At 35.6% G+C, this 19432-nt stretch overlaps 1 protein-coding gene across 4 annotated transcripts in view; it reads left to right on the forward strand.

Moving 5' to 3' along the window:
• The first annotated feature begins 1294 nt into the window (after positions 1–1294).
• The window catches only part of LOC121946417 (aquaporin-4), a 32069-nt gene continuing 13931 nt past the window's right edge, over positions 1295–19432 (forward strand). For 2 of the 4 annotated variants that reach the window (XM_042490963.2, XM_088081983.1), the window contains exons 1-4: positions 1295–2579; positions 2972–3166; positions 3962–4123; positions 4222–4386. In XM_042490963.2, coding sequence (XP_042346897.1) covers positions 2565–2579; positions 2972–3166; positions 3962–4123; positions 4222–4386 — 537 coding nt within the window. In that variant the 5' untranslated portion in view covers positions 1295–2564. The remainder of the gene's footprint in view (positions 2580–2971; positions 3167–3961; positions 4124–4221; positions 4387–19432) is intronic. The other 2 variants (XM_088081981.1, XM_088081982.1) reach the window with 2 other exon arrangements.

The following is a 19432-nucleotide window of genomic DNA, read 5'->3' on the forward strand; positions in this document are numbered from 1 at the left end:
CTGTTATCGTCACTATGATCCCTAAACACTAATCAAGATTAGAGTCTACAGGTGTGTGCGAAGCAGCTCTGTGCAGCTTTACTGCAGCACAGGTTTTACTTATGACACTAACGATCACTTTGTGGTATCCAAAACTCAAGTGACAGTGAGCAAAGCATGGACAATATCAGGGAACCGGAAGTACCTGAGCTGCTGAATTCTCCTAATGTCAAGGACAGATGCGTCAGTGCTTCCTCTATAATCTCCTTTAGCATAGGATACACTGGCTTTACCAAAGGAAAGAAGATAATTCATCCTACAATTCTTTGCGGCGACGACTTTTAAAGTGACGCGCGACATCGGCCGCTATTTGGGGAATCAGCTGTTTCATTACATCACACATCCACAGTCTGTATGAGCCGAAACAACCTTAAAACACTATCACGTCAACACGGAGCTGCTTACTGAGCTGTAAAAGCTGCTAATATCTGATTATAAGCCTGTGTATATAAAAAGGCTTATAATCAGATCTTTGCCCTAATTTAGGCTATAGACCTGTATTTAGCAAAAACACATTTATTGCTTCTTATATTCTCATTTTGTTATTTTTTTTATCATGTTTTATGTGTATTAAAAATGTACTATTGATCGCTCTCTCTAATAGAGCTTCTAGAGAAAATATAGTTACAATAAACACCTGTTGCCCAGAACACCAGGGGATGTTTTAAGACAAGTAATGTTTTTAATTCATCACGTTTGAAACATAAGGATGATCATATGTACAGTGGTGGATCTAATGCGGCGTACATGTTTTCATATTTAAGTGGGCTATTTTCATGAAATCATATAAGGATTCATGACGATAAATATGAGGGAAAGGAACAGTGAGTTTTTCTTTATTTTTAATTCTTACCTTGGTAATAATGCAATAGCCTATTTTTCACCGGGTTGTCCTCATTTAGCCTTTAAAATGCATTAAACAACGTGGCGAGTACGCACGGAGCGAAGTAGTTCTGATTAAGATGATAACGATAACAATAATAATATTAATAATAATAATAGCCAGAATATTAATACTTAGAGATTATGGCGCACTTTTCGAGATCCACATTACAAAGGGTTTGAAGAAGGTAGCAAATAAAGTTTTTAAAAGAAAACACAGATAAAACAGTTAGGAAAAAAACACCTTTTTTTCTGCATAAAAACCAATCCAGTGAGGATGTCCTTTTTGTAGTCCATTGTGTGAAAATTGTAGTTTCATCACAGCAGACCTACGTCAATAACATCCGCCGTCGCGTCATCACAGAGCCGAGGGGAAGTGCAGTCTGTAAACACCAGAAATCACAGCGATCATCTTATCTTAGTCCATATCAATTAAACTTCACATCTTTTCTCGACCTCGTTACGTTTTCTCTGGAGGTTAAGGAAAAGTGTTTAGAAAAGGAAATTATTTAAACTTTTCGACCGCAGCCTTTGACCCAAAATCAGAGCAGCTAAATGGAGTTCAGAAATTGGTAATTGAATTATTTACACCTGTGTTGTTCCTACTGTGACCTGTGAGACTGTCTGCCCTGAAAAAGGCATGTGCTAACGTGACACCAATGTGTTCACTATGCCAGAGCTAACATGCTGAATTTTAGCAGCTATACTGTTCACTATGTTAGTTTAGCATGTTGGTAGCACCAAGCATAAAGAGCAGCTGAGGCTGATGTGAGTGCCTTTACCTCACAGGGTTAGTATTTGGCCCTAAAGCTGAACACTGTTATTTTTTAGCAAACAGAAAGCAGTAGATTGCACATATATTGGGAAAATGTTGCTCTGTGCTGTAGCAGGACAATGCATTGACAATGGATTGACTCAAGATAGATAATCTAGCCACTAGGACTAAAACAGACAACTGTCACTTTCGAGTGCAGAGGTATCATAACTATAACAGCTAGACGATAATGCCGAAACACCAGTTTGGATACAATGCTTCTCAATACTATTTAATATGATATATTTCTGTTGATTAATTTTTGGAAACTTGCTGGAATTTAGAGATGATTTGTCCTCTTTTGAGCTTTGTATGTTGTGTATTTTAGTAGCCTACTTTTACTGAGCTGATGACTGGCAACCAACTTTCATCACTTTTAAAATGACCCACTTTTGCAACAGTGCTTATATTTGTGATTTCAGTCCTCCTCCAGAAGTGGTTATATCATTTTATGTCCCGACTGCCTCTTCTGAAGTGGCCACAATCACTTCAGCTTCGAGATAAGTGAAATGCTCCTTGTAGTTTCCTGAAGATGTGTTAAATTGGTCAAGGTCGGTAGAACGAGAGACGTCGTTTCAAGGGCTTGCGCTGACTAGTGTTTGTGCACAGGAGGAGGTGATAGGGCCTGAGGTGTGGGGTAAGGAGAGAGGGAAGCTGAGAGGGGGGAGGCTGCTCTCATCAAAGGACCTCTCAGACTCTACAAGTTAATGAGGGATGTAGCAGAGACCCTGACGCCCTCAGACTCCGACAGCTACACACAGACGCACCAACAGGCAGAGAGACAGACGGACATACAAAAAAAATAAATAAATAAATTACAGAATTTGAAATGACGTGGCGGGAGGTAAGCTTTTCTTTTAAAATTACTTTGTGTTGAAATTATGTCATGATTTGTAGATGTTTTTTATGTAAAGAGAGTGTGTTACAGTGTTGAAAAACAGGTTTCTGACACAAAGTGGCTTGTTTATGTATAGTGAGAGAATCAGAGTTTTTTTTATGTGTTTTTGGATGTTTTTAGCACTCCTTGGGTCATCTTTAACAGATTAAACATATTTCAATATCAGTTTAAGTGATTTTTAAAGAAGTTCATTGTAAAACGTAATCATCAGCATAGTATACGTCTGACGATATAGATTAGATCAGCATGTCTTTGATTATGTTTCCCAGTTATGTTTGTGAAAAGGTGTCTGGTGATCTAAATATAGGCCGCCTTTGTTTATGTCCCCTTCCTCCGAGGAGCTACGCAGTCGGCAGTTCTGGCGCGCCATAGTTGCAGAGCTGCTCGGCACCCTGGTTTTAGTGAGCGCCGTGCTGGGTGCCTCTGTGCCGGGCCCTGGAGAGGCCCCCACGGGACCCCTGTACCCAGCAGTGGCAGTGGGTGTGGTGGTTGTTGCACTGGGACACTGTTTTGGAGAAATAAGCGGGGCACAGGTACTAACACTTACCTTTAAAAATATTTTTTTTGGTGGTAAAGATATGATAATTTACTTGAGTACCAATACTACAATGTTTTGCGTAAAAGTCTGGTATTTATAATGCTACTTAAACACAAACAATGCAGCATTTTCCTAAAAAACAAAAAAAAAACAACCCAAACATGATCACTAATGATTCACTACAAGTGTGTGGCATTGTATTTATCTGCATTTCAGATTTATAAGGGTTTATAAGTTACACTTAGAGTCTTTGTTCACTATCACAGCAGAGCGTATTTTTTTTTCTTGTTTCTATCAATAAACAACAGATTTTTAAAATTCGGGTTATTTCTATTTCTATATCTCTGCTTTTATTGTCTTATTTTTTTTTTTAAAAAAAAGGAACGTTGAAACTTTTGAGTGTGAAATACTTAATTTTCTGCATTCTGGTGATTTTTTTTTACACACACGTGTGCCTTCTCTGCATCTATATAAGGTGGAAACATCTTTAATTTCATCAAAATAAAAGTCCTCTGTTACGTTCATGCTTTACATTGGGGAGGATAAATGTACATCTTTAGTTTTTAAAGTTTAACTTTAAGTAACTAGAACTGCAGGTTTCAGATAAAGGCAGTGGAGTAAAATTTCCTTCTTGCAATCAAAGAGAAGTATAAAGTATCATAAATGACACATACTCAAGTAAAGTGCAATAACCTGAGTGAAGTACTTATTTTATATCACAGTTTTTTCATTCATTTAATTATTTTTCAATATTTGTAACATTGTTAGCATGTTTGTGCTCTGTGACCAGGTGAACCCTGCACTGACTCTGGCTCTGCTGGCCACTCGGAGGCTGGATGTCCTCAGGGCCGTTGTTTACATGGCTGCACAGTGTTTGGGGGCCACTTTAGGAGCCGGGGCACTCTATCTGGCCCTGCCAGTCAAAACGACTGCCGACCACTTTGTCAACAAGGTCAGATTATTAATTAATGAAGACATTACATTAGACATAAGACATTAAAATATTCCCGCTCCTCTTACTCCTGCCCTACTGCTGTTTTCCTTACTCAGGTTCCCATAGAGCTGAACGCAGCTCAGGCTTTGGGCATCGAGGTTTTGTGCACCTTCCAGCTGGTCTTTACTGTGTTTTCTGTGGAGGATCAGCGACGGAGGGAAAGTCCAGAACCAGGAAACCTGGCCATTGGATTAGCACACACTGCTGGAGTCCTCATAGGGGTAAGAGGAGCTTCCATACAGAATGATTGTATACATGTTAAGTAAACTCATATTTTTTGGGTCCTGCAATGTTTCCACAACTGTAGACAATTCAAGTGAAAATAACTTTCTTAATCCAGTGCCATGATCGATTATTTTATAGCATAGTATATGATATATTTTTTATGCAGTACTGTCACAGCCCACAAAGAGGGAGATCACACAAGACTAATGTAAACAAATATATTTTTTATTTGAAACTTTTTTTCATTCAATATTTATTGAAGAAATTAAGAAAGTGTTGTACATGAACCGAAAGCTATTACAAGATGCTTTTTCAGTTTTCTATTCAGTATTGTGGTTTCTTAACCCAGAACCCCCGTCCTCCTCCCACACAACTAAAACAGACAGACAGGGCAAAACAGCAAAAATAAGTAAGCACACACACACACACACACACACACACACACACACACACACACACACACACACACACATATATGTGTACATATTTGATATTTGGACAAAATACTACAGTTTGTTTGACCTTTTTGTGATATTTTGGATGGCATACTGTTTACGGCAGATTATAAGCTTTTCCTTTTGTTGTTATACAAAAGTAAAAAATATATATAAGTATGTTCTCCTCACAGTACGGTGATTTATTGCGATTGGTGATTTATGCCTATTCTAGGGACATGTCAAATTTCGACGTTTTTCCCCTTACAATAGTATTGCATTTTTGGTTATTTTTTCGACATGCCAAATTTTTGTGTTTTTGGCATTTTTTTTCCTATGCCATGGGGTGTTTCTGCAGGCGATTCTAGGCAGTTTCCAGCTATTTTTGGGACATTTCAAATTTTCACATTTTTCGCCATACTGGTGTTGCATTTTCTTTCATTTTTTTGACATCCTAAATTATAGTGTTTTTGGTCCTTCTTTGCAAATTTCTATGCTGTTGGCTGTTTCGACAGGCTGTTCTAGGCTGTTTTTGCCACATGTCAAACGTTGACATTTTTCGCCATACTATAGTATTGCATTTTCTGTCATTTTTCAACATACCAAATTATGTGTTTTTAGTCAATTTTGCAAAATTTTTTGGAAAATCATATTTTGACATTTTTGCCATACTATAGCCTTGCTTCTTTGGTCATTTTTTCAACATGCTATATCATGATGTTTTTGGCTGTTTTTGCAGCATCCTTTACTATGGTGTGTTTCGGCATGCTGTTTTATGAGGTTTTAGGGGGTTTTCAGCAGTTTTTTGGAAAATCATATTTTGACATTTTTGCCATACTATAGCCTTGCTTCTTTGGTCATTTTTTCAACATGCTATATAATGATTTTTTGGGATGTTTTTGCAAAATCCTTTGCTATTGCGTTTCTCTGCATGCTATTTTATGAGGTTTTTTGTGGTTTGCAGCAGTTTTTTGGAAGTGTCATATTTTGACATTTTTGCCATACTATAGCCTTGCTTCTTTGGTCGTTTTTTCAACATGCTATATTATGAATTTCTGGGATTTTTTTCCAAGATCCTTTGCTATTGCGTGTTTCGGCATGCTATTTTAGGAGGTTATATGGGCTTTTCAGCAATTTTTCGGAAGTGTCATATTTTGACAGTTTTGCCATACTATAGCCTTGCTTCTTTGGTCATTTTTTCAACATGCTATATTATGATGTTTTTTGGTCGTTTTTGCAAAATCCTTTGCTATGACGTGTTTCAGCATGCTTTTTCATGAGGTTTTAGGGGGTTTTCAGCAGTTTTTAGGAAAATCATATTTTGACATTTTTGCCATACTATAGCCTTGCTTTTTTTTCTTTCATGTTTTTCAACATGCTATATTATGATGTTTTTGGATGTTTTTGCAAAATCCTTTGCTATTGCGTTTCTCTGCATGCTATTTTATGAGGTTTTTTGTGGTTTTCAGCAGTTTTTTGGAAGTGTCATATTTTGCCATTTTTGCCATACTATAGCCTTGCGTCTTTGGTCATTTTTTCAACATGCTATATCATGATGTTTTTGGCTGTTTTTGCAACATCCTTTACTATGGCGTGTTTCGGCATGCTATTTCATGAGGTTTTAGGGGGTTTTCAGCAGTTTTTTGGAAAATCATATTTTGACATTTTTGCCATACTATAGCCTTGCTTCTTTGGTCAATTTTTCAACATGCTATATTATGGGTTTTTTCAGATGTTTTTGCAAAATCCTTTGCTATTGCGTTTCTCTGCATGCTATTTTATGAGGTTTTCTGTGGTTTGCAGCAGTTTTTTGGAAATGTCATATTTTGACATTTTTGCCATACTATAGCCTTGCTTTTCTTCAGTCATTTTTTCAACATGCTATATCATGATTTTTTTGGCTGTTTTTTCCAATAACTTTGCTATGGCGTGTTTCGGCATGCTATTTAATGAGGTTCTATGAGGTTTTCAGCAGTATTTTGGAAATGTCATTTTTTAGATTTTTGCCATACTATAGCCTTGCTTTTTCGGTTGCTTTTTCTTCCATGCTATGGTATTGCATTTTCGGTCATTTTCCCAGTGTTATAGTATGGTGTTTTTGGACTTTTTTACGACATACTACACTATGATGTGTCTGGACATGCTAAAAGTGTATTTCAGCAATTTTTTTGAGGTCGTATGTTGACATTTTTCACTATACTATACTGTGCCATTGTCCGCTGTATTTTCAACAAGATATATCGTGAAATTTTTGGCTGATTTTCGACATGCTGCACTTTGACATGCTTCAACATGCCATCCTTTCAAGGAGCCTTAGCTCTCCTCTTGAAGAGTCTGTGTCCCCCCTTTACTCATTCTATATAACTGAATTCTACCTCAGTCCTGTGAGACAGAGGCTCATTAAAGAGCTTAGGTGTGTTTTTATTTTCTGTGTGATGGATACTCATCAGTGTTTACTTTCACTGATCACCAGACCAGGAGATTAACCCCCTACCACTCAGGACGGGGGAGCATCTCCAGTCCATCCCCTCTTGGGGAATCCAGAGCAGCTCTTGGATTACCTCTGATATTACCCTCCTTTGGATTTTTGTGAGTTTTTATTTATTCATGGTTGGTCATAGCCAAGCAACAAACTGAAAGTTCGCTTTTGTTGGGCAACCTGTGTCTTCTTTGTTATTCACCATATTCTCAAAAGGATGAACTGCGAACACCCAAGGATGGTAAAAAAAAGGTTAAAACTGCTCGAGGCAGGCTTTAATCACAGATAAAAATATCAAAAGCATAAATCAAAAGCAACAGTTACCTCACTCCCTTTTACAGGAGCTACATATACCGTCTAACACAAGATCTAAGCAATATAAGGCAACACCACCAAAAGCCCCAAAAATCACAAACAGTGATCTGTTGTTCCTCTTCATCTGGAGGTCCGACGCGTCATCACTCTCTCCACTCTCCGTCTCTCGTCATTGACTGGCCCAGGGGTGGCATGTTCGAGTAGAAGCCTTCTCCTGCTGCTTGGAGTGTCATTTTTGGGTAGAAGCTTCTTTCTCCTGCTGCTGGGGAATTTCCACCCCTCTGCCTGTGGTTTCCTGTCACTGATTGCTCAAACGGCTGCTGCTGCTGATTTATGAATATGTTAAACATGCTGATGAGCCACGGAGCGGCTGTTTGCATTTTCATGAAGGGGTTCTGTTTTTACAAAATCCCTTACTATTGCGTGTCTCGGCATGCTATTTTAAGAGGTTTATGGGGTTTTCAGACATTTTTTGGAAATGTCATTTTTTACTTTTTTGCCATACTATAGCCTTGCTTTTTCTGTCATTTTTTCAACATGGTATATTGTGATTTTTTTGGCTGCTTTTGCAACATCCTTTGCTATGGCGTGTTTCAGCATGCTATTTTATGACGTGTTTTGTGGTTTTCAGCAGTTTTTTGGAAAATCATATTTTGACATTTTTGCCATACTATAGCCTTGCTTCTTTGGTCATTTTTTCAACATGCTATATTATGATGCTTTTGGCTGTTTTTGCAAAATCCTTTGCTATGGCGTGTTTCGGCATGCTATTTTATGAGGTTATATGGGGTTTTCAGCAGTTTTTTGGAAATGTCATTTTTACTTTTTTGCCATACTATAGCCTTGCTTTTTTTCGGTCATTTTTCAACATGCTATATTATGATGTTTTTGGCTGTTTTTGCAACATCCTTTGCTATGGCATGTTTCGGCATGCTATTTCATGAGGTTTTCTGTGGTTTGCAGTAGTTTTTTTGAAATTTCATATTTTGACATTTTTGCCATACTATAGCCTTGCTTTTTTCTGTCATTTTTTCAACATGCTTTATCATGATGTTTTTGGCTGTTTTTGCAACATCCTTTGCTATGGCATGTTTCGGCATGCTATTTCATGAGGTTTTCTGTGGTTTGCAGTAGTTTTTTGGAAATGTCATATTTTGACATTTTTGCCATACTATAGCCTTGCTTCTTTGGTCATTTTTTCCAACATGCTAAATTGTGATGTTTTTAGCTGTTTTTGCAAAATCCTTTGCTATGGTGTTTCTCTGCATGCTATTTTATGAGGTTTTCTGTGGTTTGCAGCAGTTTTTTGGAAATGCCATATTTTGACATTTTTGCCATACTATAGCCTTGCTTTTTTTCTACCATGTTTTTCAACATGCTATATTATGATGTTTTTGGCTATTTTTGCAAAATCCTTTGCTATTGCGTCTCTCGGCATGCTATTTTATGAGGTTTTATGTGGTTTGCAACAGTTTTTTTGAAATTTCATATTTTGACATTTTTGCCATACTATAGCCTTGCTTCTTCGGTCATTTTTTCAACATGCTATATCATGATGTTTTTGGCTGTTTTTGCAAAATCCTTCGCTATGGCATGTTTCGGCATGCTATTTTGTGAGGTTTTCTGTGGTTTGCAGCAGTTTTTTGGAAATGTCATATTTTGACATTTTTGCCATACTATAGCCTTGCTTTTTTCTGTCATGTTTTTCAACATGCTATATTATGATGTTTTTGGCTGTTTTTGCAACATCCTTTGCTATGGCGTGTTTCGGCATGCTATGTTATGAGGTTTTCTGTGGTTTGCAGCAGTTTTTAGGAAATGTCATATTTTGACACTTTTGCCATACTATAGCCTTGCTTTTTTTCTTTCATGTTTTTCAACATGCTATATTATGATGTTTTTGGCTATTTTTGCAAAATCATTTGCTATGGCGTGTCTCGGCATGCTATTTTATGAGGTTTTCTGTGGTTTGCAACAGTTTTTTTGAAATTTCATATTTTGACATTTTTGCCATACTATAGCCTTGCTTTTTTCTTTCATGTTTTTCAACATGCTATATTATGATGTTTTTGGCTATTTTTGCAAAATCCTTTGCTATTGCGTCTCTCGGCATGCTATTTTATGAGTTTTTTTGTGGTTTGCAGCAGTTTTTTGGAAGTGTCATATTTTGACATTTTTGCCATACTATAGCCTTGCTTCTTTGGTCATTTTTTCAACATGCTATATCATGATGTTTTGGGCTGTTTTTGCAACATCCTTTGCTATGGTGTGTTTCGGCATGCTATTTTATGAGGTTATATGGGGTTTTCAGCAGTTTTTTGGAAATGTCATTTTTTACTTTTTTGCCATACTATAGCCTTGCGTCTTTGGTCATTTTTTCAACATGCTATATCATGATGTTTTGGCTGTTTTTGCAAAATCCTTTGCTATTGCGTGTTTCGGCATGCTATTTCATGAGGTTTTCTGTGGTTTGCAGTAGTTTTTTGGAAAATCATATTTTGACATTTTTGCCATACTATAGCCTTGCTTCTTTAGTCATTTTTTCAACATGCTATATTATGATGTTTTTTTGCTGTTTTTGCAAAATCCTTTGCTATGGTGTGTTTCGGCATGTTATTTCATGAGGTTTTTGGGGGTTTTCAGCAGTTTTTTGGAAAATCATATTTTGACATTTTTGCCATACTATAGCCTTGCTTCTTTGGTCATTTTTTCAACATGTTATATTATGATGTTTTTTGGCTGTTTTTGCAAAATCCTTTGCTATGACGTGTTTCAGCATGCTTTTTCATGAGGTTTAGGGGGTTTTCAGCAGTTTTTAGGAAAATCATATTTTGACATTTTTGCCATACTATAGCCTTGCTTTTTTTCTTTCATGTTTTTTCAACATGCTATATTATGATTTTTTTGGATGTTTTTGCAAAATCCTTTGCTATTGCGTTTCTCTGCATGCTATTTTATGAGTTTTTTTGTGGTTTGCAGCAGTTTTTTGGAAGTGTCATATTTTGACATTTTTGCCATACTATAGCCTTGCGTCTTTGGTCATTTTTTCAACATGCTATATCATGATGTTTCTGGCTATTTTTGCAAAATCCTTTGCTATTGCGTCTCTCTGCATGTTATTTTATGAGGTTTTCTGTGGTTTGCAACAGTTTTTTTGAAATTTCATATTTTGGCATTTTTGCCATACTATAGCCTTGCGTCTTTGGTCATTTTTTCAACATGCTATATCATGATGTTTTTGGCTGTTTTTGCAACATCCTTTGCTATGACGTGTTTCAGCATGCTTTTTCATGAGGTTTTAGGGGGTTTTCAGCAGTTTTTAGGAAAATCATATTTTGACATTTTTGCCATACTATAGCCTTGCTTTTTTCTTTCATGTTTTTCAACATGCTATATTATGATTTTTTTGGATGTTTTTGCAAAATCCTTTGCTATTGCGTTTTTCTGCATGCTATTTTATGAGGTTTTCTGTGGTTTGCAACAGTTTTTTTGAAATTTCATATTTTGACATTTTTGCCATACTATAGCCTTGCGTCTTTGGTCATTTTTTCAACATGGTATATCATGATGTTTTTGGCTGTTTTTGCAAAATCCTTTGCTATGGCGTGTTTCGGCATCCTATTTCATGACGTGTTTTGTGGTTTTCAGCAGTTTTTTGGAAAATCATATTTTGACACTTTTGCCATAGTATAGCCTTGCTTTTTTTCTTTCATGTTTTTCAACATGCTATATTATGATGTTTTTGGCTATTTTTGCAAAATCATTTGCTATGGCGTGTCTCGGCATGCTATTTTATGAGGTTTTATGGGGTTTTCAGCATTTTTTTGGAAATTTCATATTTTGACATTTTTGCCATACTATAGCCTTGCTTCTTTGGTCATTTTTTCAACATGCTTTATCATGATGTTTTTGGCTGTTTTTGCAACATCCTTTGCTATGGCGTGTTTCGGCATGCTATGTTGTGATGTTATATGGGGTTTTCAGCAGTTTTTTGGAAATGTCATTTTTTACTTTTTTGCCATACTATAGCCTTGCTTTTTTCGGTCATTTTTTCAACATGCTTTATCATGATGTTTTTGGCTGTTTTTGCAACATCCTTTGCTATGGCGTGTCTCGGCATGCTATTTCATGAGGTTTTCTGTGGTTTGCAGTAGTTTTTTGGAAATGTCATATTTTGACATTTTTGCCATACTATAGCCTTGCTTTTTAGGTCATTTTTTTCAACATGCTAAATTATGATGTTTTTAGCTGTTTTTGCAAAATCCTTTGCTATGGTGTGTTTCAGCATGCTATTTTATGAGGTTTTCTGTGGTTTGCAGCAGTTTTTTGGAAATGCCATATTTTGACATTTTTGCCATACTATAGCCTTGCTTTTTTTCTTTCATGTTTTTCAACATGCTATATTATGATGTTTTGGGCTGTTTTTGCAACATCCTTTGCTGTGGTGTGTTTCGGCATGCTATTTCATGAGGTTTTCTGTGGTTTGCAGTAGTTTTTTGGAAATGTCATATTTTGACATTTGTGCCATACTATAGCCTTGCTTCTTTGGTCATTTTTGCAACATGCTATATTATGATGTTTCTTGCTATTTTTGCAAAATCCTTTGCTATTGCGTCTCTCTGCATGCTATTTTATGAGGTTTTCTGTGGTTTGCAGCAGTTTTTTTGAAATTTCATATTTTGACATTTTTGCCATACTATAGCCTTGCTTCTTTGGTCATTTTTTCAACATGCTATATCATGATGTTTTTGGCTGTTTTTGCAAAATCCTTCGCTATGGCATGTTTCGGCATGCTATTTTATGAGGTTTTCTGTGGTTTGCAGCAGTTTTTTGGAAATGCCATATTTTGACATTTTTGCCATACTATAGCCTTGCTTTTTTTCTTTCATGTTTTTCAACATGCTATATTATGATGTTTTGGGCTGTTTTTGCAACATCCTTTGCTATGGTGTGTTTCGGCATGCTATGTTATGAGGTTATATGGGGTTTTCAGCAGTTTTTTGGAAATGTCATTTTTTACTTTTTTGCCATACTATAGCCTTGCGTCTTTTGTCATTTTTGCAACATGCTATATTATGATGTTTCTTGCTATTTTTGCAAAATCCTTTGCTATTGCGTCCCTCTGCATGCTATTTTATGAGGTTTTCTGTGGTTTGCAGCAGTTTTTTGGAAATGTCATTTTTTACTTTTTTGCCATACTATAGCCTTGCTTTTTTCGGTCATTTTTTCAACATGCTTTATCATGATGTTTTTGGCTGTTTTTGCAACATCCTTTGCTATGGCGTGTCTCGGCATGCTATTTCATGAGGTTTTCTGTGGTTTGCAGTAGTTTTTTGGAAATGTCATATTTTGACATTTTTGCCATACTATAGCCTTGCTTTTTAGGTCATTTTTTTCAACATGCTAAATTATGATGTTTTTAGCTGTTTTTGCAAAATCCTTTGCTATGGCGTGTTTCAGCATGCTATTTTATGAGGTTTTCTGTGGTTTGCAGCAGTTTTTTGGAAATGCCATATTTTGACATTTTTGCCATACTATAGCCTTGCTTTTTTTCTTTCATGTTTTTCAACATGCTATATTATGATGTTTTGGGCTGTTTTTGCAACATCCTTTGCTGTGGTGTGTTTCGGCATGCTATTTCATGAGGTTTTCTGTGGTTTGCAGTAGTTTTTTGGAAATGTCATATTTTGACATTTGTGCCATACTATAGCCTTGCTTCTTTGGTCATTTTTGCAACATGCTATATTATGATGTTTCTTGCTATTTTTGCAAAATCCTTTGCTATTGCGTCTCTCTGCATGCTATTTTATGAGGTTTTCTGTGGTTTGCAGCAGTTTTTTTGAAATTTCATATTTTGACATTTTTGCCATACTATAGCCTTGCTTCTTTGGTCATTTTTTCAACATGCTATATCATGATGTTTTTGGCTGTTTTTGCAAAATCCTTCGCTATGGCATGTTTCGGCATGCTATTTTATGAGGTTTTCTGTGGTTTGCAGCAGTTTTTTGGAAATGCCATATTTTGACATTTTTGCCATACTATAGCCTTGCTTTTTTTCTTTCATGTTTTTCAACATGCTATATTATGATGTTTTGGGCTGTTTTTGCAACATCCTTTGCTATGGTGTGTTTCGGCATGCTATGTTATGAGGTTATATGGGGTTTTCAGCAGTTTTTTGAAATGTCATTTTTACTTTTTGCCATACTATAGCCTTGCGTCTTTTGTCATTTTTGCAACATGCTATATTATGATGTTTCTTGCTATTTTTGCAAAATCCTTTGCTATTGCGTCCCTCTGCATGCTATTTTATGAGGTTTTCTGTGGTTTGCAGCAGTTTTTTTGAAATTTCATATTTTGACATTTTTGCCATACTATAGCCTTGCTTCTTTGGTCATTTTTTCAACATGCTTTATCATGATGTTTTTGGCTGTTTTTGCAACATCCTTTGCTATGGCGTCTCTCCGCACGCTATTTCATGAGGTTTTCTGTCGTTTGCAGTAGGTTTTTGGAAATGTCATATTTTGACATTTTTGCCATACTATAGCCTTGCTTTTTAGGTCATTTTTTTCAACATGCTAAATTATGATGTTTTTAGCTGTTTTTGCAAAATCCTTTGCTATGGCGTGTTTCAGCATGCTATTTTATGAGGTTTTCTGTGGTTTGCAGCAGTTTTTTGGAAATGCCATATTTTGACATTTTTGCCATACTATAGCCTTGCTTTTTTTCTTTCATGTTTTTCAACATGCTATATTATGATGTTTTGGGCTGTTTTTGCAACATCCTTTGCTGTGGTGTGTTTCGGCATGCTATTTCATGAGGTTTTCTGTGGTTTGCAGTAGTTTTTTGGAAATGTCATATTTTGACATTTGTGCCATACTATAGCCTTGCTTCTTTGGTCATTTTTGCAACATGCTATATTATGATGTTTCTTGCTATTTTTGCAAAATCCTTTGCTATTGCGTCTCTCTGCATGCTATTTTATGAGGTTTTCTGTGGTTTGCAGCAGTTTTTTTGAAATTTCATATTTTGACATTTTTGCCATACTATAGCCTTGCTTCTTTGGTCATTTTTTCAACATGCTATATCATGATGTTTTTGGCTGTTTTTGCAAAATCCTTCGCTATGGCATGTTTCGGCATGCTATTTTATGAGGTTTTCTGTGGTTTGCAGCAGTTTTTAGGAAATGCCATATTTTGACATTTTTGCCATACTATAGCCTTGCTTTTTTTCTTTCATGTTTTTCAACATGCTATATTATGATGTTTTGGGCTGTTTTTGCAACATCCTTTGCTATGGTGTGTTTCGGCATGCTATGTTATGAGGTTATATGGGGTTTTCAGCAGTTTTTTGGAAATGTCATTTTTTACTTTTTTGCCATACTATAGCCTTGCGTCTTTGGTCATTTTTGCAACATGCTATATTATGATGTTTCTTGCTATTTTTGCAAAATCCTTTGCTATTGCGTCTCTCTGCATGCTATTTTATGAGGTTTTCTGTGGTTTGCAGCAGTTTTTTTGAAATTTCATATTTTGACATTTTTGCCATACTATAGCCTTGCTTCTTTGGTCATTTTTTCAACATGCTATATCATGATGTTTTTGGCTGTTTTTGCAAAATCCTTCGCTATGGCATGTTTCGGCATGCTATTTTATGAGGTTTTCTGTGGTTTGCAGCAGTTTTTTGGAAATGCCATATTTTGACATTTTTGCCATACTATAGCCTTGCTTTTTTTCTTTCATGTTTTTCAACATGCTATATTATGATGTTTTGGGCTGTTTTTGCAACATCCTTTGCTATGGTGTGTTTCGGCATGCTATGTTATGAGGTTATATGGGGTTTTCAGCAGTTTTTTGGAAATGTCATTTTTTACTTTTTTGCCATACTATAGCCTTGCGTCTTTGGTCATTTTTGCAACATGCTATATTATGATGTTTCTTGCTATTTTTGCAAAATCCTTTGCTATTGCGTCTCTCTGCATGCTATTTTATGAGGTTTTCTGTGGTTTGCAGCAGTTTTTTTGAAATTTCATATTTTGACATTTTTGCCATACTATAGCCTTGCTTCTTTGGTCATTTTTTCAACATGCTTTATCATGATGTTTTTGGCTGTTTTTGCAAAATCCTTTGCTATGGCGTGTTTCAGCATGCTATTTTATGAGGTTTTCTGTGGTTTGCAGCAGTTTTTTGGAAATGCCATATTTTGACATTTTTGCCATACTATAGCCTTGCTTTTTTTCTTTCATGTTTTTCAACATGCTATATTATGATGTTTTGGGCTGTTTTTGCAACATCCTTTGCTATGGTGTGTTTCGGCATGCTATGTTATGAGGTTATATGGGGTTTTCAGCAGTTTTTTGGAAATGTCATTTTTTACTTTTTTGCCATACTATAGCCTTGCGTCTTTGGTCATTTTTGCAACATGCTATATTATGATGTTTCTTGCTATTTTTGCAAAATCCTTTGATATTGCGTCCCTTTGCATGCTATTTTATGAGGTTTTCTGTGGTTTGCAGCAGTTTTTTTGAAATTTCATATTTTGACATTTTTGCCATACTATAGCCTTGCGTCTTTGGTCATTTTTTCAACATGATGTCATGATGTTTTTGGCTGTTTTTGCAACATCCTTTGCTATGACGTGTTTCAGCATGCTTTTTCATGAGGTTTTAGGGGGTTTTCAGCAGTTTTTTGGAAAATCATATTTTGACATTTTTGCCATACTATAGCCTTGCTTTTTTCTTTCATGTTTTTCAACATGCTATATTATGATTTTTTTGGATGTTTTTGCAAAATCCTTTGCTATTGCGTTTTTCTGCATGCTATTTTATGAGTTTTTTTGTGGTTTGCAACAGTTTTTTTGAAATTTCATATTTTGACATTTTTGCCATACTATAGCCTTGCTTTTTTCTGTCATTTTTTCAACATGCTATATCATGATGTTTTTGGCTGTTTTTGCAAAATCCTTCGCTATGGCATGTTTCGGCATGCTATTTTATGAGGTTTTCTGTGGTTTGCAGCAGTTTTTTGGAAATGCCATATTTTGACATTTTTGCCATACTATAGCCTTGCTTTTTTTCTTTCATGTTTTTCAACATGCTATATTATGATGTTTTGGGCTGTTTTTGCAACATCCTTTGCTATGGTGTGTTTCGGCATGCTATGTTATGAGGTTATATGGGGTTTTCAGCAGTTTTTTGGAAATGTCATTTTTTACTTTTTTGCCATACTATAGCCTTGCGTCTTTGGTCATTTTTGCAACATGCTATATTATGATGTTTCTTGCTATTTTTGCAAAATCCTTTGCTATTGCGTCCCTCTGCATGCTATTTTATGAGGTTTTCTGTGGTTTGCAGCAGTTTTTTTGAAATTTCATATTTTGACATTTTTGCCATACTATAGCCTTGCTTCTTTGGTCATTTTTTCAACATGCTTTATCATGATGTTTTTGGCTGTTTTTGCAAAATCCTTTGCTATGGCGTGTTTCAGCATGCTATGTTATGAGGTTTTCTGTGGTTTGCAGCAGTTTTTTGGAAATGCCATATTTTGACATTTTTGCCATACTATAGCCTTGCTTTTTTCTTTCATGTTTTTCAACATGCTATATTATGATGTTTTGGGCTGTTTTTGCAACATCCTTTGCTATGGTGTGTTTCGGCATGCTATGTTATGAGGTTATATGGGGTTTTCAGCAGTTTTTTGGAAATGTCATTTTTTACTTTTTTGCCATACTATAGCCTTATGCCTTTGGTCATTTTTGCAACATGCTATATTATGATGTTTCTTGCTATTTTTGCAAAATCCTTTGATATTGCGTCCCTTTGCATGCTATTTTATGAGGTTTTCTGTGGTTTGCAGCAGTTTTTTTGAAATTTCATATTTTGACATTTTTGCCATACTATAGCCTTGCGTCTTTGGTCATTTTTTCAACATGATGTCATGATGTTTTTGGCTGTTTTTGCAACATCCTTTGCTATGACGTGTTTCAGCATGCTTTTTCATGAGGTTTTAGGGGGTTTTCAGCAGTTTTTTGGAAAATCATATTTTGACATTTTTGCCATACTATAGCCTTGCTTTTTTCTTTCATGTTTTTCAACATGCTATATTATGATTTTTTTGGATGTTTTTGCAAAATCCTTTGCTATTGCGTTTTTCTGCATGCTATTTTATGAGGTTTTTTGTGGTTTGCAACAGTTTTTTTGAAATTTCATATTTTGACATTTTTGCCATACTATAGCCTTGCGTCTTTGGTCATTTTTTCAACATGCTATATCATGATGTTTTTGGCTGTTTTTGCAAAATCCTTCGCTATGGCATGTTTCGGCATGCTATTTTATGAGGTTTTCTGTGGTTTGCAGCAGTTTTTTGGAAATGCCATATTTTGACATTTTTGCCATACTATAGCCTTGCTTTTTTTCTTTCATGTTTTTCAACATGCTATATTATGATGTTTTGGGCTGTTTTTGCAACATCCTTTGCTATGGCGTCTCTCGGCATGCTATTTTATGAGGTTTTCTGTGGTTTGCAGCAGTTTTTTGGAAATGCCATATTTTGACATTTTGCCATACTATAGCCTTGCTTTTTTCTTTCATGTTTTTCAACATGCTATATTATGATGTTTTGGGCTGTTTTTGCAACATCCTTTGCTATGGTGTGTTTCGGCATGCTATGTTATGAGGTTATATGGGGTTTTCAGCAGTTTTTTGGAAATGTCATTTTTTACTTTTTTGCCATACTATAGCCTTGCGTCTTTGGTCATTTTTGCAACATGCTATATTATGATGTTTCTTGCTATTTTTGCAAAATCCTTTGCTATTGCGTCCCTCTGCATGCTATTTTATGAGGTTTTCTGTGGTTTGCAGCAGTTTTTTTGAAATTTCATATTTTGACATTTTTGCCATACTATAGCCTTGCTTCTTTGGTCATTTTTTCAACATGCTTTATCATGATGTTTTTGGCTGTTTTTGCAAAATCCTTTGCTATGGCGTGTTTCAGCATGCTATGTTATGAGGTTTTCTGTGGTTTGCAGCAGTTTTTTGGAAATGCCATATTTTGACATTTTTGCCATACTATAGCCTTGCTTTTTTTCTTTCATGTTTTTCAACATGCTATATTATGATGTTTTGGGCTGTTTTTGCAACATCCTTTGCTATGGTGTGTTTCGGCATGCTATGTTATGAGGTTATATGGGGTTTTCAGCAGTTTTTTGGAAATGTCATTTTTACTTTTTTGCCATACTATAGCCTTTGCCTTTGGTCATTTTTGCAACATGCTATATTATGATGTTTCTTGCTATTTTTGCAAAATCCTTTGATATTGCGTCCCTTTGCATGCTATTTTATGAGGTTTTCTGTGGTTTGCAGCAGTTTTTTTGAAATTTCATATTTTGACATTTTTGCCATACTATAGCCTTGCGTCTTTGGTCATTTTTTCAACATGATGTCATGATGTTTTTGGCTGTTTTGCAACATCCTTTGCTATGGCGTGTTTCAGCATGCTTTTTCATGAGGTTTTAGGGGTTTTCAGCAGTTTTTGAAAATCATATTTTGACATTTTGCCATACTATAGCCTTGCTTTTTTCTTTCATGTTTTTCAACATGCTATATTATGATTTTTTTGGATGTTTTTGCAAAATCCTTTGCTATTGCGTTTTTCTGCATGCTATTTTATGAGGTTTTTTGTGGTTTGCAACAGTTTTTTTGAAATTTCATATTTTGACATTTTTGCCATACTATAGCCTTGCGTCTTTGGTCATTTTTTCAACATGCTATATCATGATGTTTTTGGCTGTTTTTGCAAAATCCTTTGCTATGGCGTGTTT

Source organism: Plectropomus leopardus, chromosome 9, assembly GCF_026936395.1.
Source record: "Plectropomus leopardus strain MGB_pleo_1.0 chromosome 9, ASM2693639v1, whole genome shotgun sequence".
NCBI classification, from domain to species: Eukaryota; Metazoa; Chordata; class Actinopteri; order Perciformes; family Serranidae; genus Plectropomus; species Plectropomus leopardus.